The following is a 24169-nucleotide window of genomic DNA, read 5'->3' as shown; positions in this document are numbered from 1 at the left end:
CGTCACATCCGGTGGGGGGCGGTGTTTCGGGCTTTCCCTGGGAGGTGGAGTATCGGTTAACCCCTGCGTGTCCGGGCGGCCTGGAGCTCCGCGGGCCGGAACCCACGAGTTGGGGCGCCCCAGCCACACCCCTCGTAGGATTTAAAGGGGAAGGTGGGGCCGGACGGGCTGAAGCCCGAGCCGAGGGAGCGGGCATGAGGCGCTGCCCGTGCCGGGGGAGCCTGAGCGAGGCGGAGGCCGGAGCACTGCCCGCCGGGGCCCGCATGGGGCTGGAGGCGCTGCGAGGTGGGCGGCGGCGACAGCCGGGACTGCAGCGACCTGGGCCGGGAGCGGGTGGCCCGACGGGACGGTCCGAGAGGGGCGGGCCTCAGGCCTGGACTGAGGGGTCCAGCCTGCACTCTGAGGCGGAGAGAACCGACCTCGGGCCTGTGAGGTGTCCGGATGATCCACAGGCAGAATCTTGTGGAGATGGGCACGCGGTGTGCGAAGCAGCTGGCCTAGGAGCAGAGTCGGAGAAGCCCAGCCAAAATAAGGAGCTAGACGGGTCCAACCTCCAGACACATCCAGAAAGGAACAGCCCCGGGGTAGAGATGGAGATGGCCGGTTCCTGGACAGATGGCTTTCGAACTGATCCTCATAAATCCGACCTCCAGTCTCAGCCAAAGAGAGCCAGCCTCTGTATCCAACCAGGGCTTGATGAGTCCTGGACCGGACTGGAAAGACTCGAGCTGTGGCAGACTCTGCCAGAGAGGGACAAGCCCTGGGTTGATCACCTCCGGACCCACCACAGCACGTCCAAACTCCAAACTCACCCAGACGGAGGCTGCCCCTCACCAGAACCAAGGGCTGATGGCCCCTGCAAAGAATCATCCGCGCATGGTTCCAGGACACCACATAACACTGACGGCTCCTGGACAGACTCCCAAACTCATGGCTCCCTCATACGGCAGAGTTCTCAGACAGCCTGGAAAGAGCCTGGAAGTAATGGTTTTTCAACACAAGACACTGATGGTGCCTGGATTCAACCTGGCATTGATGGTCCCTGGGCTGACAGCGTTTTGGGGGAGTCCAATGGAGATGATCCATTAGAGGAACCAGAGCCTGGGGAGTTGGTGACTAACCTGTGCTCCCACCTGGAGTGCAGCTCCCTGTGTCCTGTACCCCGCCTCATCATCACCCCTGAGACTCCTGAGCCTGAGGCCCAACCCGTGGGACCCCCATCCCGGATTGAGGGGGGCACTGGCGGCTTCTCCTCTGCCTCCTCTTTTGATGAATCTGAGGATGACTTGGTAGCTGGGGGCGGAGGTACCAGCGATCCGGAGGACAGATCTGGAGTGAGTAGGACCCAGAGCATGCCCTCCACCCCAAATCTCTTATCCTCCCATCCGTTCTGCCTTGGCTTAGAAAGTGTTCTCTAGATATCGCTTCCATCCGCAGACCACCTCCCTCTGACAGCCAGGTTACTAACCCTTTCCCCTTTCCTTTCTGTCTTTTTGCCTTGGTCACTTGTTCTGGGGGGCGGCCAGTCTGCAGTGGAGGATCACTGACTGACTCCATCTTGCCTAGGAGCATCTGACATTGTACCGTTGTGTAAGTCTGTGTGGACACATAGTTTTACGTGAAAGGTCTGTGACTTCTGTTGAGTCCTCTGGAGGGGTCTGAGAACCAGCTCTGAGGAACACCAATAAGGTAGAAGGAATGCACACTCATTCTCAGATGTCTTGATTGAACTCATGGCCTATTTGTCCTTTTTTTTTTTCTTTTTTACTTTGTTTCCTCTTTAGACACTCTTCTGTAACCTCAACCTCAAACTTCCTATGTAACTGAGGCTGGCTTTGAACTCTTGATTATCCAGCCTCTGCTGCCCTAAGTGCTGGGATTACTGACAAGTTCCATAGTGCTGTGTGCCTCCCCCCGCCACCCCCATTGAGATAGAGTTTGCTGTGTAGACTATATTCACTGTAAGCAAGGCTGGCCTTAAATTCGTGGCCATCCTGATGCCTTAAGCCTTTTTTAAAACTTTTATTTGTTTATTTTATGTGTATGAGTGTTTCTCCTGCATGTATGTATGTGTACTGTGTGCATGCATGTGCTCCCTGGAAGGTCATGTGGGGTGGGGTTAGAGCCCTGGGAACTGGATTTACAGATGGTTATGAGCCATTATGTCAGTGCTGGGAATCGAACCCCAGCCCTCTGCAGGAGCACAGGTATTTTGAGCCATCTCCCCAGTCCCCCATCAGCCTTTTCAAGGCTGGGCTTATAGGCATGCCTGCTCTCTCCAGCTTTCATTAGATGGTCAGAGGGCCAAATAGTCAGGAATAGCCAGGTATCCAACATGTATCTAGGTTAGCCGTGAACTTAGGACAGTTTTGCTACCTTGAGCTTCCCAAAGGCTGGGATGAGCCAACAAGCATCTGTTCTAGCTTTCATTAACTATTTAAGGGGGCTGTAGAGATGGCTCAGCACATACTGGGCTGGGCGGTGGTGGCACACACCTTTAATCCCAGCACTCAGGAGGCAGAGGCAGGCGGATCTCTGAGTTCGAGACCAGCCTGGTCTACAGAGTGAGTTCCAGGATAGGCTCTAAAGCTATACAAAGAAACCCTGTCTTGTAAAACAAAACAAAGCACATACTGCCCTTGCAAAAGACTCCAGAGCTCAATTTCCAGCACGGTGGGGTGGCTCACAACTGCCTGTAACTCCATTTCCAGGGGGATCCAATGCCTCTGACTCTATGGGTACCAGCAGTCACATATGCCTGCCCACACCCACATACACATAATTAAAAATACAATCTTAAAAAAAAAAAAGTTCAAAGGGCAAAATGCTTATGGATCCTCAGCCATGCCAGGTACCTACCAGGCTGGCCTTGAACTTGTGATAAGGATCTTGTTACCTCAGTCCTTCAAAGTGCTGGAATTACATGCATGAGCACCATGCTGGCTATCTCTGGCTTTTCATTAGATGTTCAAAGGGCAAAATGCTCAGGGATCCTCAACCTACCCAGGTACCCACCTAGTCTCCCTATAGTCCTGTGCTCCCCGGGGGCCCCTTCAGACTCTTATTTGCATCTTCTACCTTCACCCCCAGCGTGGGTGCGGCTCTCTCCTGATGAATCAGAGGAGCAAGCAGGGCAGGTTCAGGGAGGGAGTCGGCAGAGCAGAAGCAGGTGTGGAAAAGAGCCTGAGGTGGAGTTCAGAGTCCATCTGCTTGCCAGCTTGTCTGTGGAGTCCTCCTACTGAGCTTGGGCCCTTGGGATCCACCTTGATCCCCCTTTAGCTAGTGTACCTCCCTCAGGGACGTGTTCACACATGTGGCCCCAGCTGTGAGAACCAGACCTGCCTAGACGTGCTAATGCCCACACAAAAGAGCCAAGCCCCCAGGGCTTTCTGCCATGGCTCTTCTCTGTGTCTACCCTCTCAGCTCTTTGACATCTCCATACAGCTGAGCTGGAACTGGGTGACTAATAACAACAGCAACATGGATGGCTGCAACTGTCACACTCACATCACGCTCCGCTAGTTCATTACGCCTCACGGCAGCCCTATGACACACATACTATTGTTATTCCTTTTTATAGATGAAGAAACTGAGGCACAAGAGATGAAATCACTCATCCAAGGAGGTCACACACTTAAGATTCGACCACCTGGAAGCCATGTGGTGGTGCACGCCTTTAATCCCGTGGGCAGAGGCAGGTATATCTGGTCCACATAGTGAATTCCAGGCCAGCCAGAGTGGTGACATAGTGAGACCCTATCTATAAACAAACAAAGATTTAGCCCCTAGGCTTGGTGCTGGGGCTTACACCTGTAATCTCAGCATTTGGGAGGCTGAAGGAAAAAGATTAACCTAAGTTTGAAATGTGCCTGAGCTGCCTATATATATTCAAACCCTTCTCATATACTAGAAACTGTAAATGCCTGTCTAGATGTCTACCTCCTTTCCCTCCCCTCCATCCCTTCTCTCCTATCCCCTCTCTCTGTCTTTTTTTGAGACTTGTTAAGTAGTCTTGTTGAGTAGTACAGGCCAGCCTGGAACTCACTCTGTGCAGCTATAACCCTGGCTGGTTTTGAACTTAAGGCCATGCTCTTGCCTCAGCCTCTTGAGTGCTTGGATTACAGCCGTGCTTTACCATGCCCTGCTCGAGGTGCTTTATACCTCTTTGCTTTGCTGTTTTGTTCCTTGTATTTATTGACTCTGTTTAGTGTGTGGATGTGCACATGCTGCAGCATGCACATGAAGGTCACGGGGCAACTCGGGGAAGTTGTTTCTCTCCTCTTGCTGTGTGGGATCCAGGGATCAGACTCAGGCTGTCTGGTTTGGCAGCAAGTACATTTATCTGCTGAGCCATCTCACTGGCCCTGCTTCTGTTCTGTGTGTGTGTGTGTGTGTGTGTGTGTGTGTGTGTGTGTGTGTGTGTGATTGAACCTCGACTCTAGGGCCTTGTGAATGCTAGGCAGGCTACCACTGAGCTACATTCTCTGTCCTCTCCTCCTGCCTCAGTCAGCCTCCCAAGTAGCTGAGGTTACAAGCCTGTACACAGCGCTTCCTTGCCTGCCCTCCCCTCCCTCCCTCCATCCTTTCCTCCCTTCCTTCTCTTTCTATTCCCTTCCTTCTCTTCTCTTTAGTTTGACATTGGCTATGACAGTATTGACTCTGTAGCCTAGGATGGCCTGAAACTTTCAGGTTTGTCCTCTGAGTCCCAGCAGTACCGAGAGATGAGCGTTCTTCTCATCTTTGTTTTATAGATGGGGAAACTGAGGCACAGAGAGGCATCTTGTGCTTAGTATTGTCTAAGTCAAGTCAAAACCCACGATTTTGGACTTATTTCTGGCTGAGTTTCAAAGTTTCCGTGTTAGCGCCTTTGGCCTATGCGCCTGTCTCCATCTTGCCTTCTTCCTAAGGCCTCTTTGTCTCAAATTCTTCATCTTTCCAGAAGCTTCCTCAGTTGCCACACTCACCAAGACACTTCCTCTGCCTTCCCAGAGCCCTCGGGAGCTCAAGGCTGCGTCAGAGCCTCCGGTCTTCAGGTGGCCGCCCTCTGCTGTCCTAAGTGTCCTGCTGTTCAGCCTGGGTGTCCGAGGTCGCCCATGACCGCTTTCCTGCCTGCAGGTGCTGTCTCGCTGCTGACAGCCCCTGCCTCCTTCTCTTAGTTCTGAAATCACATCCGACCATAGTGTCCCAGTTATGTCACCCCCCCCCCCCACCTTGTTTGTTTTTAAAACAAAATCTCATAGCTCAGGCTGGCCTTGAACTCTACTATGTAGCTGAAGGTGACCTTGAACTCCGAATCCTAACTGGCCTTTCCTTCCTTTTCCCCATCCTGTTCTAAATAGATAATGATTGTTTCCTGAGCACCTGTACTGCTGGGGATACTGGGGATCAAGACAGGGCTCTTTCTTTTTAATCTTCTGAGACAAATGTGAGACTAAAACATTATCCTCATGACTCTCAGGTTTAACACGGGGTCTCACCATGTCGTCCTGTCTGGCCTGGAACTCCACATAGACCAGAGTTAAAACCTTGAACTCACAGAGAGTCGCCTCCCTCAAGACACAGATGAGTCTCCAGACACTAGTAGCTTGTGTGGTCAGGGATGAATGAGAGAAGCTTAGGGGGTTGTGGGAGTCTCTGGTATACAGGTGGTCAGATCTAGGGCTTCCTGGAGGAGGGGGACGTACGAGCTGAGACCATGATAAACTATTTCCAGAAAGCCCTGATTAAGATATACTTAAAAGAGAAAGGCCTGGGGATGTGGCTCAGTGGTAGAGCCCCTGCCTAGAATCCCCCAGTGAGGGGCTGGAGGTGTGGCTCAGTGGTAGAGCCCCTGCCTAGAATCCCCCAGTGAGGGGCTGGGGGTGTGGCTCCGTAGTAAAGCACTTGTGGTGAGCTTGTGTAGCATGTAGGAGGTCTAGGATGTCATCTCCAGTACTGGTGAACAAGAGAAAGAGAGAGGATACTACATGTTTATGATAATAAAAGACTGTCTAGTAACCTTCATTCCAAGCAATGTTTTCAAAACACCTGCTGTGTCACACCAGGTGCTAGAGACACACTTGTAACCCAGCAGCCCCCTGCTCCATAAGCTTCAGTCCAGCTGGAATGCAGTGGGTAAGCTCCAGGGCAATGGGGTCAGAGTAGAACCAGAAACCCAGCACTGTGCCTGGTAACTATAGGCCAGAGGCTTCACCTCTGAGTCTGTTTCCTCCCCTGTGACACAGACAACAATCTTCCCGGGGCTGTTTTTAGGATTAAATAGGGTATGGCACACAGAGTCTTTGTCATGGTGCCTGGAATGTTCCAGGTGCTTAGTAAACAGGAACCTTGATTAATCATCTCCTCCCCATGGGAGAAAACAGTCCTTCCTGGATCCCATGCTGTCCACCACCCTGACGCCCTGCTCAGCACCTGGCTCCCTCCAGTTTGCTATCTGCTGGAGAGCTGGGAGAAAACATGCCCTTGACCCTGGGGGCGATGCAGGGTGAGCACACAGCTTCCTTCTCTGTAGGTGACCTACTCTCCCAGTTCACGCTGAGGGCCACCGCGTGCCTGGGGTAAGTGTGTGTGTGTGTGTGTGTGTGTGTGTGTAGGCACGAACACATGCCTCAGCCAGACCTGAAGGGGCATGATGCAGTTGCTTGAGTCCTGCTGTGGATTTGGTTCTTTCTGAGCAGGGCTGGGATCAGGTCCAGAGCCCTGTGTGGCTGTGTCTTCACACTCTTGCTGAGCCGCACCGCCCCTTCTCTGGTCTTCTGTTGTACTCCCTCTCTCAACCTCTCCCTCCACCCCCAGCTCTTTCCCTTTCCTTCCATCTATCTTTTTCTTTCTACCATGCTTCTGTAGTCTTGCTTTTTTGGGTTCTGGGGATTGAACTGAAGTCAGCAAGCACTTTTACCCCCGATCCCCACCCTCTCCACCCTCAACTATCTTGTTGGCTCTAATTTTTGTTACCCTGAAACAGGGTCTCAGCTAGGTGTAGTGGTGCACACCTCTGATCCCAGCACTCAGGACACAGAAGCAGGTGGATCTCTGGGAGTTCGAGGCCAGCCTGGTCTACAGAGCGAGTTCTAGGACAGCCAGGGCTGTTACACAGAGAAATTCTGTCTCGAAAACCTAAACTAAACAAAGAAACAAACAAAGAGAAACTGAGTCTCTTGTAGCCCAGGCTACACATGTAGTTATGTAGTTGAGGCTGGCCTCAACTTCCCAAGTGTTGGGATTAGAGACGTGCCTGCCTGACTTTTCATATTTTTTTTTCTTTTTTAAAAATTAATACTTTTGCTGGGTGGTGGTGGTGCATGCCTTTAGTCCCAGCACTCAAGACATAGAAGCAGGTAGATCTCTGGGAGTTCGAGGTCAGCCTGGTCTACAGAACAAGTTCCAAGACAGCCAGAACTACACAGAGAAACCTTGTCTCAAAACAAAAACAAACAACAAAAAAAACCCACCACCAACAACAACAAAAAACACCCACAATAAATTAGTTTATTTATTTATTTGTTTGTTTGTTTGTTTTTGAGGCAGGGCCTCCCTGTGTCACTCTGGCCAGCTTGAGCCTGGAAGCTATGCAGATTAGGCTGGCCTTGAATTCACAGAGATCTGACTGCCAAGTGCTAGGATTAAAGGTGTGTTCCATGCTCTACATGAGATTTTATTTATTTTTTTTTAATTATGTAAATACCTGTGTAGGAGTGGAGGTTCCACATGAGTTTAGTGCCTATGGAGGCCAGAAAAGGGTGTCAGATCCTCTGGAGCAGGAGTTGCAGGCGGTTGTGAACTGCCACAGGGGGTATCTAGTGTGGGTAACTGAGGTCCTCTGTAAGAACAGTATGCATTCAACCTCTGAGCCATCTCTCTAGCCCCTCTATATTTCTTTTGAGGTCTCCTTGCTTATCTCCCTGTTCATCAAAGTCAATGAAGGTCTGCTGAGATGACTCAGGGTTCAGATCCCGGGCTCTTACAGAGGACCTGGATTCAGTTCCCAGCACCCACATGATGGTGCACAACCATCCATAAACTCCAGTTTCGGGGGAGTCAGTGCCTTCTGACCTCCATGAGCCCCAGCATGCATATGGTTCGCATACATACATGTAGGCAAAACTTCCATAAATAGAAATAAGTCTAAATATTCTTTTAAGGATCTGCTATAGTAACAAATTGCCCCCAAAGCTGAATGACTTAGAGCAACAGCAAAAGTTTACTTTTGCTCATACTGCACAACGAATTAGCTATGGTTGCGGGGTGGGGGTCCTGCTCTGTGCTGTCACCCTTTAGTGGCCGAGGCCTCTTCGCTTGCCTAGCTCCCTGCCTCCAATATGGAGCTGAACATGGGGCATCTGAATTGGCTCTGCAGCTTCCACCTGGAAGTAACGCTTCTGGTGACAGTTCACTGGCACAGCAAGTCATTAACCTCAGTTCAGGAGGACAGTTGGGGCTGCAGAGATGGCTCAGCGGTTCAGAGCACTGGCTGCTCTTCCAAAGGACCCAGCTTCAATTCCCAGCACCCACATGGCAGCTCACCATTGTCTGTAACTTCAGTTCCAGGGGACCTGATACCTTCACACAGACATACTTGCAGGCAAAATACCAATAAAATAAAAGTAAACAAATTAAAAAAAAAAAAAAGAGGATGAGAGTCTGTCAGAAGGGGGACAACCAAAGCTCCTCATCTTTGTCATCTGCCTCTCTCTGTGGCTGGTCTTCATTCCTCCACTCTTGCCTCTATGGTTTGCTCCAGATCTGACCTTTATTTAGAGGCAGAGAGGCTTGGCTTCCACATTTTGTGATGTGGGTTTTAGACTATACTGAATTTTGGTGATTGCTATGGTAACCAAACCTAGCCAATCCTTGCTCATATGACAGAGACACAGAGACAGAACAAAGAAAGTAATAGAGGCAGACTTCCCCACCGGCTGGACTAAGTGGGGGTTGGTAACCCCAATAAGCTTGGGGACCATGAAGCCCCCAGGACAGTAATTCCCTGGCCTTGACCCATACCTCATGCTCGCCCTCCCTACAGAGCAAGCCCTGGAAGAAACTGAAGACAGCTCTGAAGTACTCGCCCTTCGTGGTGTCCTTCCGTAAGCACCACTACCCCTGGGTCCAGCTCTCCGGACATGCTGGTGAGACTGGGGGATTCGGTGGACAGACAGTCAGGGCTTGGCATGGGCATTTGGGCTAGGAAGAGCACTGCTCTGTATAGTTTCATTTGCCTTTACTATTGGCTTGGTGACAGTTTCCACACTATGGGGCTGCTATGAGAAACATTTGGCCTAGTAATTATTTATTTTGAGATAGAGTCTATGTAGCCCTTGCTGGCCCAGAACTCACTCTATAGACCAGAATGGCCTTGAACTCACAGAGATCCACTCAGATCTGCCTCCTGAGTGCTGGAATCAAAGGTGTGCTACCACACCTGGCTAGGTCTGGGTAGACATGGTTCCTTAGCATTCTGTTGGTTGGTTGAGTCTTCACTTTGGAGTGGATGGGTACTGCTTCACATCCTGCTTCTGTGCCTTATTTAGGGTGACCCTAGACAGGCTTGTTCTCTCCCTTCCTGGAATTCAGTTTCCCACATTAATACAGAAGGAATCTTACCACCTTTGCAGGATCAACTGAAGAGTTAAGAGCAAAGTGTTGAGAGAGTGGGACACAGGCCACTGAGAAACAGGAATGAATCCCTGAACTCTTCTTGTATCTCCTGCAGAGTAGACCCTCAAACCAAAGCCACATGGCCTTTGTGTGTCTCAGCACACAGCAAATATCTTAGGTGGAACAGAAAACACTGTTGCCACCATCTTTGGAGAATATAACCTGAAAGCTAGGCATGGTGGCAACATTTATTATTATTTGCTTGTTTGTTTGAGACAGGGTCTCACTGTATAGTCCTAACTGGCCTGGAACACACTATGTAAACCAGGCAGATTTCAAACTCACAGAGATCCTCTTGCCTCTGCCCACAGATGCTGGGATTAAAAGATTGCACCACCACTCCTGGTTTGGCACACTTTATAATCCCAGCACTTGGAAGGCTGAGGCAGGGGGATTGCCAAGTTAGAGGCCAGCCTGGGCTTCGTAGCAAGACCTTAATGTCAACAAAGCAAAGCAAAACTATCCCTTTACCCTGAAAACAAACAAACAAACAAACAAAAAAGCAAACAAAACAAAAACAAAACGGAAAAATTTGGAATTCTACCTTAGCCATGTAAGTGCTCCAGATAATGCCAGAATTATGAGTTTTATTTACTTATTTTAAACCTGGAGTCTTGCTGTGAAGCCCAGGCTTGCTTTGAATTCACTGTGTATCCTGAACTAGGCTCAAACTTGAGTCAGTTCTCCTGCCTGAACTTTCTAATTTCTAATTTCTGGGATTATAGGCTCAAGCCACTGTTTCTAACATGAATTAATTTAGATAGACCAAATGGCTTTTGCATGTACAAGTCTGTTGTGGAGAATCATGTTGTTAACCCAGATCTCATAGAGTTCCCTCTGAGGACAACAGCACCCATTCAGAACTACAAAACGGGGCTGGCCAGGTGGCTCATGGAATATAGGCGTTTTCTGGGCAAGCCTGATGCCCTGAGTTGAATCCCTGGAGTCCATGTTGGAGGAGAGAACTGCCTCCACAAGATGGTCTTGGCACCCATTCACCCTTAATCGCATCATGCACAGGTTCACACAGAACAATCACAAAACATTTTTTAAATTAAGAAATAGGATCTGACGTGATGGCTCAGTGGTTAAGGGCATGCATTGCTCCTCAAGGCCTGTCCTGGATTCCAGCATCCATGTTGGGCAGCTTGCAATTGCCTGTATGTAACTCTAGCTCTAGGGGTTTTCTGATACCTTCTTCTGGCCTCTGTGAACACACACACACACAACATACAAATAAAAGTAAAAATGCAAAATAACAGTCTGGCTTGGGGCTGGGAATGTGGCTCAGTTGGCAGACTACCTGCCTAGCATACATGAAGCCCTCGGGTTTATCTTCATTTAAACCACACATGGTGTCATATGTCTGTAAAACACAGCACTTGGGACCTGAAACTCAAGGCAAAATAAATGAATTTTTTGCCTTGCAAAATAAATAATAGTATACTGTGCTGTCAATAGGACCCTCTATAAACAACAGAGAGTAGAAATAAACCCATCTAAAGCAAGGTGTGAGCTGGACGTGGGAGCCTTAAGTCCCAGCACTGGGTGGCAGGCAGAGGCAGGTGAGATCTTTATGCGTTCAAGGCCAGCTGACTCAGAACAAACAAACAAAATGCCCCCATCTCAAGTCAACACAACAGAAAAGAAGGGAGAGACAGCATTGCTGAAAGTGTCCGGCAAGATGGCGATGGCTGGTATGATGCATACAGGGGAGTAAGTGGTGGCAGGTCTCCGTCTGATGCAGTCTCTCCTTGATCTTGCTTGCTTCCCACAGGGAACTTCCAAGCTGGTGAGGATGGTCGGATTCTGAAGCGTTTCTGTCAGTGTGAGCAGCGCAGCTTGGAACAGCTCATGGGAGACCCCCTGCAGCCTTTTGTGCCTGCTTATTACGGCATGGTGCATCGGGATGGCCAGGCCTTCAACCAGATGGAAGATCTCCTGGCTGACTTTGAGGGCCCCTCTATCATGGACTGCAAGATGGGCAGCAGGTGGGATTGGGCAGCCATGGAGTGGTCAGGGTGGATGTTTTTTGAATATAGGGCCAAGTCAATTCAAAGTTCCTGTATCAGTGTGCATTCCTGCCAGTGGTGTACGATGGTTCCAGGTGTGTAGGCCCGCTGTGAGGGTTCCAGATGTGCAGGCCCGCTGTGAGGGTTCCAGGTGTGCAGGCCCGCTGTGAGGGTTCCAGGTGTGCAGGCCCGCTGTGAGGGTTCCAGGTGTGCAGGCCCGCTGTGAGGGTTCCAGGTGTGCAGGCCCGCTGTGAGGGTTCCAGGTGTGCAGGCCCGCTGTGAGGGTTCCAGGTGTGCAGGCCCGCTGTGAGGGTTCCAGGTGTGCAGGCCTGCTGTTCCGTCTTGGTATTCTTGGTTCTATCTTGGTATCACCTGTTTCATTAATTTAAACTACTGGATATATAATGGAATAATGTTCATTGTGTTTGCTTTTTTTTTTTTTTTTTTTTTTTCTCGTCTTTTTCTTTTTGAGAGTGTCTCCCGTAACCCAGGCTGGCCTTATTCTGGCTATGCAGCCAAGGATAGCCTTGAGTTTCAGGTCCCAAGTGCTGTGTTTTACAGACATATGACACCATGTGTGGTTTAAGTGAAGATAACCCGAGGGCTTCATGCGTGCTAGGCAGGTAGTCTGCCAACTGAGCCACATTCCTAGCCCCAAGCCAGACTGTTATTTATTTGATTTTTAATTCCTAGAGTTTTTTGTTTGGTTTGGTTTGGTTTTTCAAGACAAGGTGTCACTGTATAACAGTCCTGGCTGTCCTGAACTCACTCTGTAGACCAGGCTGGCCTCGAACTCACAGAGATCCACCTGCCTCTGCCTCCCGAGTGCTGGGATCAGAGGCGTGCGCCACCAGCGCCCGGCCAGTTCTAGAATTAAGGACTCACTTTGGTTGTAGTGGTTGCTCAGTCAGTACTGTCTTTTATTTTATGTGGGTGCCGGGAGTTGAATGTAGGGCTTTGCATGTCGGGCAAGCCCTGTTGCCTACATCACTGAGCTACATCCGCAGCCCTAGATGTTGTTGGTTTGGTTGGTTGGTTAGTTTTGTTTTGTTTTGTTTTAATTTTGTGTTTGAGACAGGATCTGTTGTATAGCCATGGCTGGTGTGGAACTCAGTATGTAGACCCAGCAGTCTCAGCCATGGCAATCCTCCTGCCTCTGCCTCCTAAGTGTTAGCATTGTAAATATACACCACTGTCCTAGTTAGGGTTTCTATTGCTGTGAAGAGACACCATGACTCCGGCAACTCTTATCAAGGAAAACATTTAATTGTAGCGGTTCACTTACAGTTTCAGAGGTTCAGTCCGTCATCATCATGACAGAGAGCATGGTGGCGTGCTGGCAGACATGGTGCTGGCTGCATCTTGATCGGAAAGTCAGCTGTGACTCTGGGAGTAACTTGAGCATAGAAGAACTCAAAGCCTACCCTACAGTGACACACTTCTTTCAACAAGGCCACAGCTACTCCAACAAAGCCACACCTTCTAGTAGTGCCACTCCCTTTGGGGGCCATTTTCTTTCAAACCACCACAACCATCATGCCTGATATTCTCTCTCTCTCCTTTTATTAGTTATTTACATATTCTGGATATAAATCCTTTGTTTTGCGCGCGCGCACACACACACACACACACACACACACACACACACACACACACACACACACTGATAATGTGTATATTTTCTAACTTTCAAATTTCACTCTGTCTCTCTTTTTTCCCTGGAACTGAGGACCAAACCTATGGCCTTGCATTTGCCATTTTACTCTATTAATACCATTAAACGGCTCTAGGGGCTGAGAGTTGGCTCAGAGGTTCAGAGCACTGGCTGCTCTTTCCAGAGGTCCTGAGTTCAATTCCCAGCACCCACATGGTGGCTCACAACTTCTATAGTGGGATCTGATGCCCTCTTCTGGCATTAAGTCAACAGAGCACTCATATACATAAAATAAATCTTTGAAAAAAAAAAAAAGGTTCAAACAACTCTAATAACAAAAAAATCTGCAATTCTGTTACTCTTTCCTTGGACCCTCTCCCAGTCTGGGGGTTTCCTCACTTTCTCTTGATAAATCAGCATTGTTTCTTCTTTGAAAATAATACTGGGGCTGAAGAGATGACTCACTGGTTACAGGCACTGGCTGCTCTTGCAGAGGACCTGTGTTGGGTGCCTAGCACCTGTGGCTCACAACAACTTGCAACCCCAGCCCCAGGGGAATCTAATGCCTGCTGCTGGCTTCAAGGGCTCCTTTATGCACATATTGTCTATATATCTACACAGACTCACACATAAATTACAAAGTAAAATAAATAAAAATAAATGGCCTTGCCTTTAATTCTAGCTCTCAGAAGGCAGAGGTAGTTGGATTTCTATGAAGTTGAGGCTAGCCTGGTCTATACAGTATTTCCAGACCAGGAGGGTCTCAAAGTTAAATAGAATAAGGAAACCTGGGGCTGGTGAGACAGCTCATTGGGTGAGAGCTCATGCTGCCCAACCTGACAACTTGAGTCCCGCCCCCATGGCCCATATGGTGGCCAACCACCAGCTCCTGAAAACTGTCCCCTTACCTCCAAACAAGCATGTTCCCTCTGCCAATAAAGAAATACATGTTTTTAAAAATCTGAAATTCCAAACTTCCGGTGAAATTGGAAGCTTCATGCAATAATTCTAAAATCTGAAACCTTCAAAATCAGAAGTACTTTTGGTTCCAGGTATTTATTTATTTAAATTTTCCTTTTTTTAAAAACATTTTATGTGTAGGGGTGTTTTGCGTGATGCATGTCTGCACCATGTGTGTACCTAGAGCCCAAGGAGCCCGGAAGAGGGCATCAGCTCCTCTGTAACTGGAGTTACAGACACTTGTAAACTGCCATGTGGGTGCTGGGAGGTTTTTTCTTAATTTTGTGGGCAGATGTTGTGCCTGCACATGTATTTGTGTGCCTTATGCCCCAAGAGGCCAGGAGAGGGTGTTAGATCCCTTAGGACTGGAGCTGCAGACACGTGTGAGCCACCGTGTGGTGCTGGGACTGGAACCCAGGTCCTCTGAAAGAGCACAGTGCTCTTAACCACTGAAGCCATCTCTCCAGCTGCTGGTCCCAAGTGTTCTAGATCAGTGATAGCCAAGCACCAGTAAGCAGAAGTACTTCTATTTTGTCAGACATTGTTTTTGGTATTGTTGTTGTTAATGGCCTACTATAACAGCACGAAACTGCTCTCTTGTTTTCTTCCGAAAGCTTTGTTGTGTGAACTTCTGTCGTTGACTGGGATTTTGTTTGTTCTGTTGTTTTGACACAGAGTCTCACTCTGTAGCCCAGGCTGGCCTCAAACTCACGGAGATCCACCAGCCTCTGCCTCCAAGTGCTGGGCTCAAAGACCTGCACCTCCACCCACACCAGAAGTGTGAGCCTTCCAGCTTTGTGCTTAATGGTTTCCTTTGTCACATCTCGTGTGCTCAGGACCTACCTGGAAGAGGAGCTGGTGAAGGCCCGAGAACGGCCCAGGCCCCGGAAAGATATGTATGAGAAGATGGTGGCAGTGGACCCTGGGGCCCCCACTCCTGAGGAGCGTGCTCAGGGCGCGGTCACCAAGCCCCGATATATGCAATGGAGGGAGACCCTGAGCTCAACTTCCACCCTAGGCTTCCGGATAGAAGGCATCAAGGTGAGGGCCAGGAGCAAGCCGGTTTGTTTGACACTCAAGAGTTCTGGGACTGGAACAGTGGACTGGATTTTTGTGGACCATGGGAGGCCGGCGATGCTAGAAGGAAGCAGACCCACGTCTGCAGAGTCCAGACAGCCTGGTCTGAGAAAGGCCTCGCTTCTTGTCCCTGCCTCTAGCAGAGGCGGGGTTTCTTTATCTGTCTCCTGGAGCATCTTCATGTACCAGCTTCTCTTTCCCCAAGTCCAGCCTTTTCTCTGTCCCAGCCTCTCTGGCCTCCCAAACCTGATCCTCTTCCCTCCATTGTGGAATGCAGTGGCTGGAAGGATCTTTTAAGTTTTTATTTCATAAATTAAATATACTTGGAAAACTGGATATTGTAGCTACACCTTTCATCCCCATGAAGAGGTTAAGGCAGAGGATTGCAGCTTCAATCCGAGTTACAGAGTACGTTTAGGACCAGCCTGGGCAACTCAGAGATACCTTGTGTCAAAAATAAAAAGTTAAAAGGGGAAAAAAAAAGGAAAAAGAGGCCTGGGTGTTGTAGTTCCATGTTAGGCGGCTTGTGAGCATGTGTGAGGCCCTAGGTTCAATTTGGAGTAGTACTACACAAACGATAGCAACTAAGTAGAGACTGGAGCTGTAGCATAGTAACAGAGCACTTACCAGCATATATGACGGAGACTCTTGTTCAGGAGCCCCACCCACCTTTGTTTGAATAATTAATCACATAGTTAATAAGTCAAAACAGCCAGGTGTGGTGGCTCCTGCCGGTGATCCTAGCGCTTGGGAAGCAGGGGGTCGGGAGTTTGGAGTCAGCACAGAGAATTTTTGGTCATTTATTTTGTGGGCCCCGCGTCCTACATGCCCAGTCTCAGGTAACTGTCTCACCAGCGGCTCTAGGAAGCAGATACCCGCAGAGGAGGCGTCTGAGGCTGAGGCACGTGACAGGACTTGTTTAAGCTGAGTGAGGTAGTGCACTTGGGAAAAGGAAGTGGGAGGATCAGGGGTTCAAGGCCAGCCTTAGCTATGTAGTGAGTTTTTCGGTTAGCCTCAGATACACATGACTCTGTCTCAAAGAGAGATGGGCTCGTTTAAGCCCGCTCCGATAGACAGTGGCAGAATCATTACTAAAGCCACATCCTGGTCCACAGCCTGTTGCGCAAGATGGACTCAGCCTTGTCAGCTGTGGGGGGACAGGTTGTGTAACAGTGTGACAGGTAGACTGTCTCCCCCGAGTAGGGGTCAGGGTTGGGGTGAGGCTGCACACGTGACGACACTTCACATCTTGCTTGCAGAAGGCCGATGGGACCTGCAATACCAACTTCAAGAAGACACAAGCCCTGGAGCAGGTGACAAAGGTGTTGGAAGACTTTGTAGATGGGGACCTTGGAATCGTGGTGAGTGGGACGCTCATATCCTAACATATGGCCACTGAAGATAGCCACCGTTTATTGCTGCTTCTGAGTCATGCTCCTTTGCTTTGGGCTGGGCTAGGTTGGGCTGAGCTGATCCTGGCCAGCCTTGCTCACAGTCTGCCAGCAGCTGGTGGCTTGGCTGAGACTGGCTGGTCCTGGCTGATCCCGGCTAGCACGGCTTTTATGTCTACCTTGGTTCACAGCCTTGTTTGGGACTTGGGTGTCTGTCTGTCTGTTCAATCTAGCAGGCTAGCCTGCGCTCTTCTCACCATGGGAACAGGAAGCCGAGATAGCAGGTGTTATGTATGAGGCCCCTTGGTGTCTAGGCACAGCATGGCCACATTCTGTTGGGCAGAACAGGTCCTACCATGAGACCAAGCCCGGCTCAGGGGAAGGGGAAACTGATTCCACCTCTCATGGGGGAGCTGTGGGGATTGGTGGGGATTCATTTCATCCATCTCACTCCTGTGTGCACCATCTTATTGGCTTCATGCCAGTACTCCCTCTTCCCGTCATTTCCTGGGTCCCTTTGTCCCATCTTGACTGACTGTCCAGGATGACAGGGTGAGCTCTCATCTCAAGGGCCTCACCAAGAGCTTGCTGCATCTCTGTACTAATGAGCTACCCTCCTCTCACACTCAGAGAAAGTACGTGGCGCGACTGGAGGACCTCCGCGAGGCTCTGGAAAACTCTCCCTTCTTCAAGACCCATGAGGTGCGAGCCCTGGGTGCCATAGGTGTATGTGGGCTCCAGTTTCGGGGATTCCGAAGGGAGGGAGTGGGACATGGACTCAAGTCAGGCGGTCTGGGGATAAGGCTGACTCTGCTGTATGACTTTGGACTCTCCTCAGTTTCCTCCTTTTTGACTTCCTCCAGGGCTTGGGAGTCAAAACCAGGGATTCTCAGTCACTGTGCTCAACACACCCCCAATCGTAGCTTTTTTTCCTTTGGAAGAGGCGTGGTTTTTTGAGACACAGTCTCATGTAGCCCAGGGTGGCCTCACACCCACAGTTCTCCTACCTCAGCCCCCCACATGCAGGGATCACAGGGACATCACCACACCCAGCCTGCCCCACCCAGACAGTATCATTTGCTCCGACAAGGCAGGGGACTGCTGAGGATGGTGAGTCACTGGAAAGCGACCCTTGGGGCATACAGAGGCATCACGGTCGTTACTCCGGGTTCTTAGCATCAGTTTGTAACTGTAATGGTGTGTCTCTAAGTGGGTGGTTCTTGCCTTTTCTTTCCTCTCCTAGCCAGTCTCTCTTAGGGTTGACTTTTTCGTTCAGGTGTTTATGTTTTTATTTATTTGTGTGTGTGTGTGTGTGTGTGTGTGTGTGTGTGTGGAGGGGCTAGTGCACACTTGGAGGACAGAGGACACCCTGACAGAGTCCGTTTTCTCCTTGTGGGTCCTGGAGATCAAACTCAGCAAGTGCCCTACCGACTGCGCCATCTTGCCAGATCACGGGGGTTGTTCTGTTTTGCGGGTTTCACGTAGCCCAGGTTGACCTAGACTGGCCTAGAATTCCTGACTCTCTTGCCTCAGCCTTCACCAGCGCTAGGATTATAGTTGTATGCCACTGTGCTTGCTGACACCCTGTGTCTCTGAGGCTGTCTGCTTGGCAGAGAAGTGAGTGATGGCTTCTTCTCTTCTCCAAGCCCTTCCCTCGGCCTCTCAGCCTTTCCCTCTTCTCAGTGGTGTTTCTGACTTTTCTAGAAAGCCCTGAGCTGGAAGTCTTGCCTGTACAAGTCTCAATCCCAGCTCTGCTTCTCCTCAGCCTCCTAAGCCCAGGCAGCCACCCCGGGGGGCCTCGGTGTCTCTGGCCCCTGTGTGTGGGTGACAGCAGCAGCCTCGTGGCACGGATGCCGGTGCAGTAGGCTGATGTATTGAGCCCAGCCCATGGTGAACCGTCAGGGAGTGCCAGCTGTCATCATTGTCGTGTTTGTTTTGGTCAAATGTCACCGTTGTCCCCATTACTGTCTTGAGGCTTTATGTGGGAGTAGAGGCCTCTCCTCTCCTTGTGTTTGGTTTTGCTGGCCTAGTGTCTTGCCTCCATTTGAAATGTGAAATTTCACATAGAAATCGGCATTTCCAGTTTCCCTGACAATTGGAGAGACAGCAGTCCTGGACGCTTACCATACGGCAGCATGCATCCAGGCCTGACTGGTGTCTGCCTGCCTCTCTCTTCTGTTTGGTACTGGGGATTTGAACCCAGGATCTCATGTCTGCCAGGCAAGTGCTCTACCACTGAGCTACATTCCGGCTTCACACCCTCCACTGTTTTATTTGAGACAGGGTCTCATGTAGCCCAGGCAGGCATTGAGTTTGCTCTGTAGCTGAGGATGACCTGGACTTTTGATCCTCCTGCCTCCACCTCCTAAGTGTGGGATTATGGGTGTGTGTCAACTTGCTTGGGGGCAGACACTCTGCCAACTGAGATATATCCCCAACTTTTCATTCTTTTTTTTTTGAGAGGGTCTCACTATGTATCTTTGGCTAGTCTGGGACTCACTGTGTAGACTAGGTTAACCTCTTTAGGTTTTTATTTTGAGATAGAATTTAAGTTGCCCAAGCTACCCTTGAGCTCACTCTGTAGTAAAGGCTACAGGCCTTGTACTTTCAATCCTCCTGCCTCAGCTTCCCAAGTAGCTAAGACTATGGCTTATAGTCATGAGACCTGACAGCATCTGGTTCTCCAGGCAGGCTCTTGGTTTTTGTTTGTTTGTTTGTTTTGTTTTTTTGGTTTTGGGTTTTGGGAGACAGGGTTTCTCTGTGTAGTTTTGGTGCCTGTCCTGGATCTCGCTCCAGACAGGCTCCTGCTTACATGTCCAGGAATTGGGGTCTGGGAGCAGGGTGGTATTGAAACCTGGTTTAAGACATGGAGGGGGCTTGTAAGACTGGAGTTAGAAGATGGGAAGGCAGCAGCTACTTCTTTTGTTTGTTCGTAGGAAAGAGTAACTCCCTGTTGTATAATTTTCAAAATTGTATTTAGAGGATGTGAATGTGGGATGAGGGTGTGTATGTGCCATGGTACTCTTGTGGAGGTCAGAGGACAGCCTGGGGGGTCATTTCTCTCCTGCCGTGCGGGTCCCAGGAGTTGAACTCAGGTCATCAGGTTTGGTGGCATGTGCCTTTATGTTTTGAGCCATCTCACCAGGCCATTTGGTTTTGAGATAGAGTTTCACTTTGTAGCCTAGGCTTGCCCTTAGCTCATAGTCATCCACCTGCCTCCTGCCTCTGCCTTCTGAGTGTTGTATTTAAAGGTGTGCATCACCATGACTGGCTTACTCCCTTTTTTTTTTTTAGACAAGTTTACTCTGTAGCTTTGGCAGGCCTGGAGTTCACTACATAGCCCATAGCCTAGGTTGATCTCAGATTTGTGACTGTTTTTCTGCATCTGCCTCCCAAATGCTTGGATTGTGGATGTGTGTTAGCACACCTGTTCAGCAATGACTGTCTAATCCATAATCCCACACAAGTGAATTAAAGTGCCACTAACAACACCCACCAAGGTATGCTTCAAGGCAGACGGTGGGAGGCACTTTATGAGCCTGTGGCTTGTAGGTTGCTACTGTGACCTCAGGAGGTAGAGTGTTACCAACTTCCCCATTCTACAGACAGGACACCAAGGCCAAAGGAAGGAAACCACTTGCCTAACATCATCAGCCACAGTCCCCTAGGCCTAAGAAGCTACTGCCCTATTCTGGAGTTTTCCAGTTCTTCTGTCCGGTCCGAGCCCTCTGACCCAGTCACAACCTGGACGCCATTTGAGTTTGTGCTGTGGTGTAAAAATGATGACAGCAAATAGCCCAGTGTGCTGGCTCACACTGTTCTAGCACCTGGGAGGAGGAAGCAGTCGGGCTGGGAGTTCAGGCCAGCACACGGGAGGTGGAGGCAGGAGGATCTGGAGTTGAAGGGTATCCTTGACTGTATAGATAATTCAAGGCCATCTGGGACTATGTAAGACCCTGTCAGACAAACAAGAAATGAGAGATAGAAAATGAAGATAATGGGCTAGGGCTGTAGCTCAGCCTGTGAACTCCTGCTTAGCTTGTTGGAGGCTCTAGGCCATCCTCATAATAAACACACACACACTTTGGTAACATATATTGTGTATTTGTTGTGTTCTAGAAACGATTTGAAATGCGTTATGTGTGTAAATTATACCATTATTCTCAGTTTGTATATGTGGAAGCAGAGCCACAGAGAGGGTAAGATGCTTGCCCAAGGCTGCACAGCCCAGAAGTAGCAGAGTCAGGATTTGAACATGGGCAGCCTTGTTCCAGAGTTTCTGTCGTCTACCACTCTGCTTTACTGCTCATTGGGGAATTGATTGGCTAGTGCCTGCTCCTCTCTCTAACTGCATCTCTCTCACTAACTGCTGCAGGTAGTGGGCAGTTCTCTTCTCTTTGTGCATGACCACACCGGCCTGGCCAAGGTCTGGATGATTGACTTCGGCAAGACAGTGGCCCTGCCTGACCACCAAACGCTCAGTCACAGGCTGCCTTGGGCCGAGGGCAACCGTGAGGATGGCTACCTCTGGGGTCTGGACAATTTGATCTGCCTCCTTCAGGGGCTGGCCCAGAGCTGATCTCATCTGCTGCTGCTAGACTCACTTGCAAGATATAGCATGTGTCTGGCTGGAGGAGCCCTAAGATGTCGTCGGGCCTGAGGCTGCTGATGGAAGATGAGGTACTTCAAGGTATCACCAGACCAGTGTGGTCTGAGGAGCTTTGGGGGACCTGGCAGCATTGGGCTCCCTTTGATGTGGGGAACAGGATAGATGGAGTTATAGTTAGCAGAACATGAATAGGGCATCCTGATCAGCTGGGAAAGCTAAGGGAGTACCGGAGCCACAGCTGGAAGAGTCAAGAACCCCTCCTTAAGCTGGCTTTCTGAGCCCAGAGCTTCAGCAGGTTGACTTCTGTTCCCCAGAGGATCGGGCATCATTTGTGAAGACCTGCTGGAGCTTCTTGTCCTCCTGGGGCAGTGACAGCCCTTTCTGGAGGCCATCCAACTGCTGAGAGGAGGGTGTGATGACATGGGACACCTTCTGATGCTACTGTGAGGGCGCACAGCTTACCCTCCTCCCTGCCAAGGCCTGGAAGGAACCTCTTTGTTCCTTTGTGGACTCTTGAAGCTGCTGCAGAGCCAGACCACAGCCACATCCACCTGTGCCAGCACTGTGACCATCTTCCTTCCTTGGTGCACCAGCACCAGCCTCAGGACTTCCTCCTGCCCTTGACCCCGGGCTCTCCTGTCTTAGTCCAGTGACAGGAAGGCGTTTCCGAAGCAGGGGAGCAGGTTTCTCCTTGGGAACTAGAGCTGCCTTGCTTCACTGTATAAGTGCCCCTACCCGCACACTGAATGAACTGCCAGGTTGCCCAGAAGCACAAGTGGGTGGGACTTCTGACCCGAACCAAGGACTAACCTGGTTCTAACCAAAGACTCTAGAACTCTGGAATGGGGCAGAAACCACTGTCTAGCACCGCTCTAGCACCGCTCCAGAACCTTGGCTTCCTGGCCCACACAGATGGGCTTGGTGAGGACAGGAACCTACCTCTTCCCTAAGCCCTAATGTCTTCCAGGGCTGACACGTCTTCCTTTTCTACTGACTGACTTTATATGTATTTATATATGAGGTAGTTAGCTGGGGTGGTGTCAGGGAATCGAGGCGAAATGGCTTTATTGTGCCTCCTGCCCATGGTGGCACCCCAATAAACAGGATAAAGTCAATGCTGTGGATATTTTCTTGGCATTTGTGTATGTGAGCTGAGACTCATACTCTGGGCCTTCATGCTGGGGTAGGATAATGGGGTAGTGATCACCTTAGGAGACTGAGGCAGGCTGAGGAGCTTCACCACTCATTCAAGATCCAGAAATGCCATTTTTTTTTTTTTTCTTCTCCCAAGACAGGGTTTCTCTGTGTAGCTTTGGAGCCTATCCTGGAACTTGCTCTGTAGACCAGGCTGGCCTTGAACTCACAGAGATCCATCTGCTGGGATTAAATGTGTGCCACCGCCACCTGGCTTTGTTTAGATTTAAAAACAATTTATCACCACCAGGCAGTGGTTGTGCACAACTTCAATCCCAGCATTCAGGAGGCAGAGGGAGGTGGATCTCTGAGTTCAAGGCCAGCCTGGTCTACATAGAGAGTTCCAGGACAGCCAGGGCTACACAAAGAATCCGTCTTGAAAACACACACATGCAAAAAAAGAAAAGATTTGTATTTTTGTATGTGTGTGTTAGTTACACGTGTTCAGGTGCCCAAGGAGGCCAGAAGAGGGCATGAGACCCCATAGCCTCTGGAGCTGGAATGGTTTTGAGCTGTCTGATGTCAGTTCTGGGATCCAAACTCAGCAAGAGCAGTGAGTGGTCTTAATTGCTGAGCCATCTTTCCAGCCCCTTTCTTTTAATTTTGAGACAGGTTCTTTCTCACTGTAGCTCAGGTTGGTCTGGAACTTGAGGTCCTCTTCTTTGGCTTCCATAGTGCTGGGATTACAGGTCTTGCTCTGTAGCCCAAACCTGCTTGATACTCACAATGTAGCCCAGGCTGGCTTCAAACTCACCGTGACCCACCTGACTCAGCCTCTTGAGTACTGAGATGGTATGTACCATCATGCCTAGCCTGAATTGCTGATCTCCTGGGCCTGGCTCTATGCTAGACCATGCAAAGACACAGGGCTCCTAGGCTAGTCCTTTGAGCTCTAATACAATGAACCAGGACAGTGCCAATCAAATATCAGGGTCAGGATTCAGACAGACTGCTACCTACCCCACTCACTGGTTACTACACACTGTACGATACATCTCCCTGAATATGTGATCTTTTGCTGGGTAATGGGAGTACAGTGGCAACCAAGACTTGTTCCTCCCCTTCCGAGTGGGTGTGCCAGGTGCCTATTACTTTCCTTATAGTTGATTCATTAGGATGGATAAAGCAGGAGTCACGCACAACTGGTTCCTATGTGGTTTAAGAGTCTTATATAGCTGAAGCTAGCCCTGAACTTGTCAGGTAGCAATGATGAACTTGAACTGATCCTCTGGCCTCTGCCTTCCAAATGCTGGGATTATAGGTCTGCACCACTATCCCAGCCTTGGGCAGGATGTGGCATATGCAAGGCTAACCTGGACTGCATAACATAACAAGGTCTGGAAAAGCAAACGGGCTGGAGAGATGGCTCAGAGGTTAAGAGGCTGCTCTTCCAGCGGTCGTGAGTTCTATTCCCAGCAACCACATGGTAGATCACAATCATCTATGAGATCTGGTGCCCTCTTCTGGTGTACAGGCATACATGCAGGCAGACACTGTATACATAATAATCTTGAAAAAAACAAGCAAAAAACCCCACATCATATTCCTCTCTTCCCCTCATGTGGAAGAAGAGGGGTCCTGGGGACTCTCAAGAAGAAATGATATTGGAGCCAGGATG

At 49.8% G+C, this 24169-nt stretch overlaps 1 protein-coding gene across 1 annotated transcript; it reads left to right on the top strand.

Annotated features, from left to right (window-relative positions):
- Positions 1-30: 30 nt before the first annotated feature.
- Itpkc (inositol-trisphosphate 3-kinase C) lies at positions 31-22472 on the top strand. The gene is made up of 7 exons (XM_052714712.1): positions 31-1334; positions 9023-9125; positions 11432-11645; positions 15117-15321; positions 16617-16718; positions 17379-17450; positions 21124-22472. Exons 1-7 carry the CDS (start codon positions 195-197, stop codon positions 21325-21327), a joined length of 2040 nt encoding a protein of 679 aa, XP_052570672.1. The 5' UTR covers positions 31-194; the 3' UTR covers positions 21328-22472.
- The last annotated feature ends 1697 nt before the right edge of the window (positions 22473-24169 follow it).

This window comes from Peromyscus californicus, unplaced genomic scaffold (genome assembly GCF_007827085.1).
Source record: "Peromyscus californicus insignis strain IS unplaced genomic scaffold, ASM782708v3 Scaffold_4__1_contigs__length_199733344, whole genome shotgun sequence".
NCBI lineage: Eukaryota > Metazoa > Chordata > Mammalia > Rodentia > Cricetidae > Peromyscus > Peromyscus californicus.
Note: the sequence above shows the minus strand (reverse complement) of the source record. Positions and strands in the feature narration are given on the sequence as shown.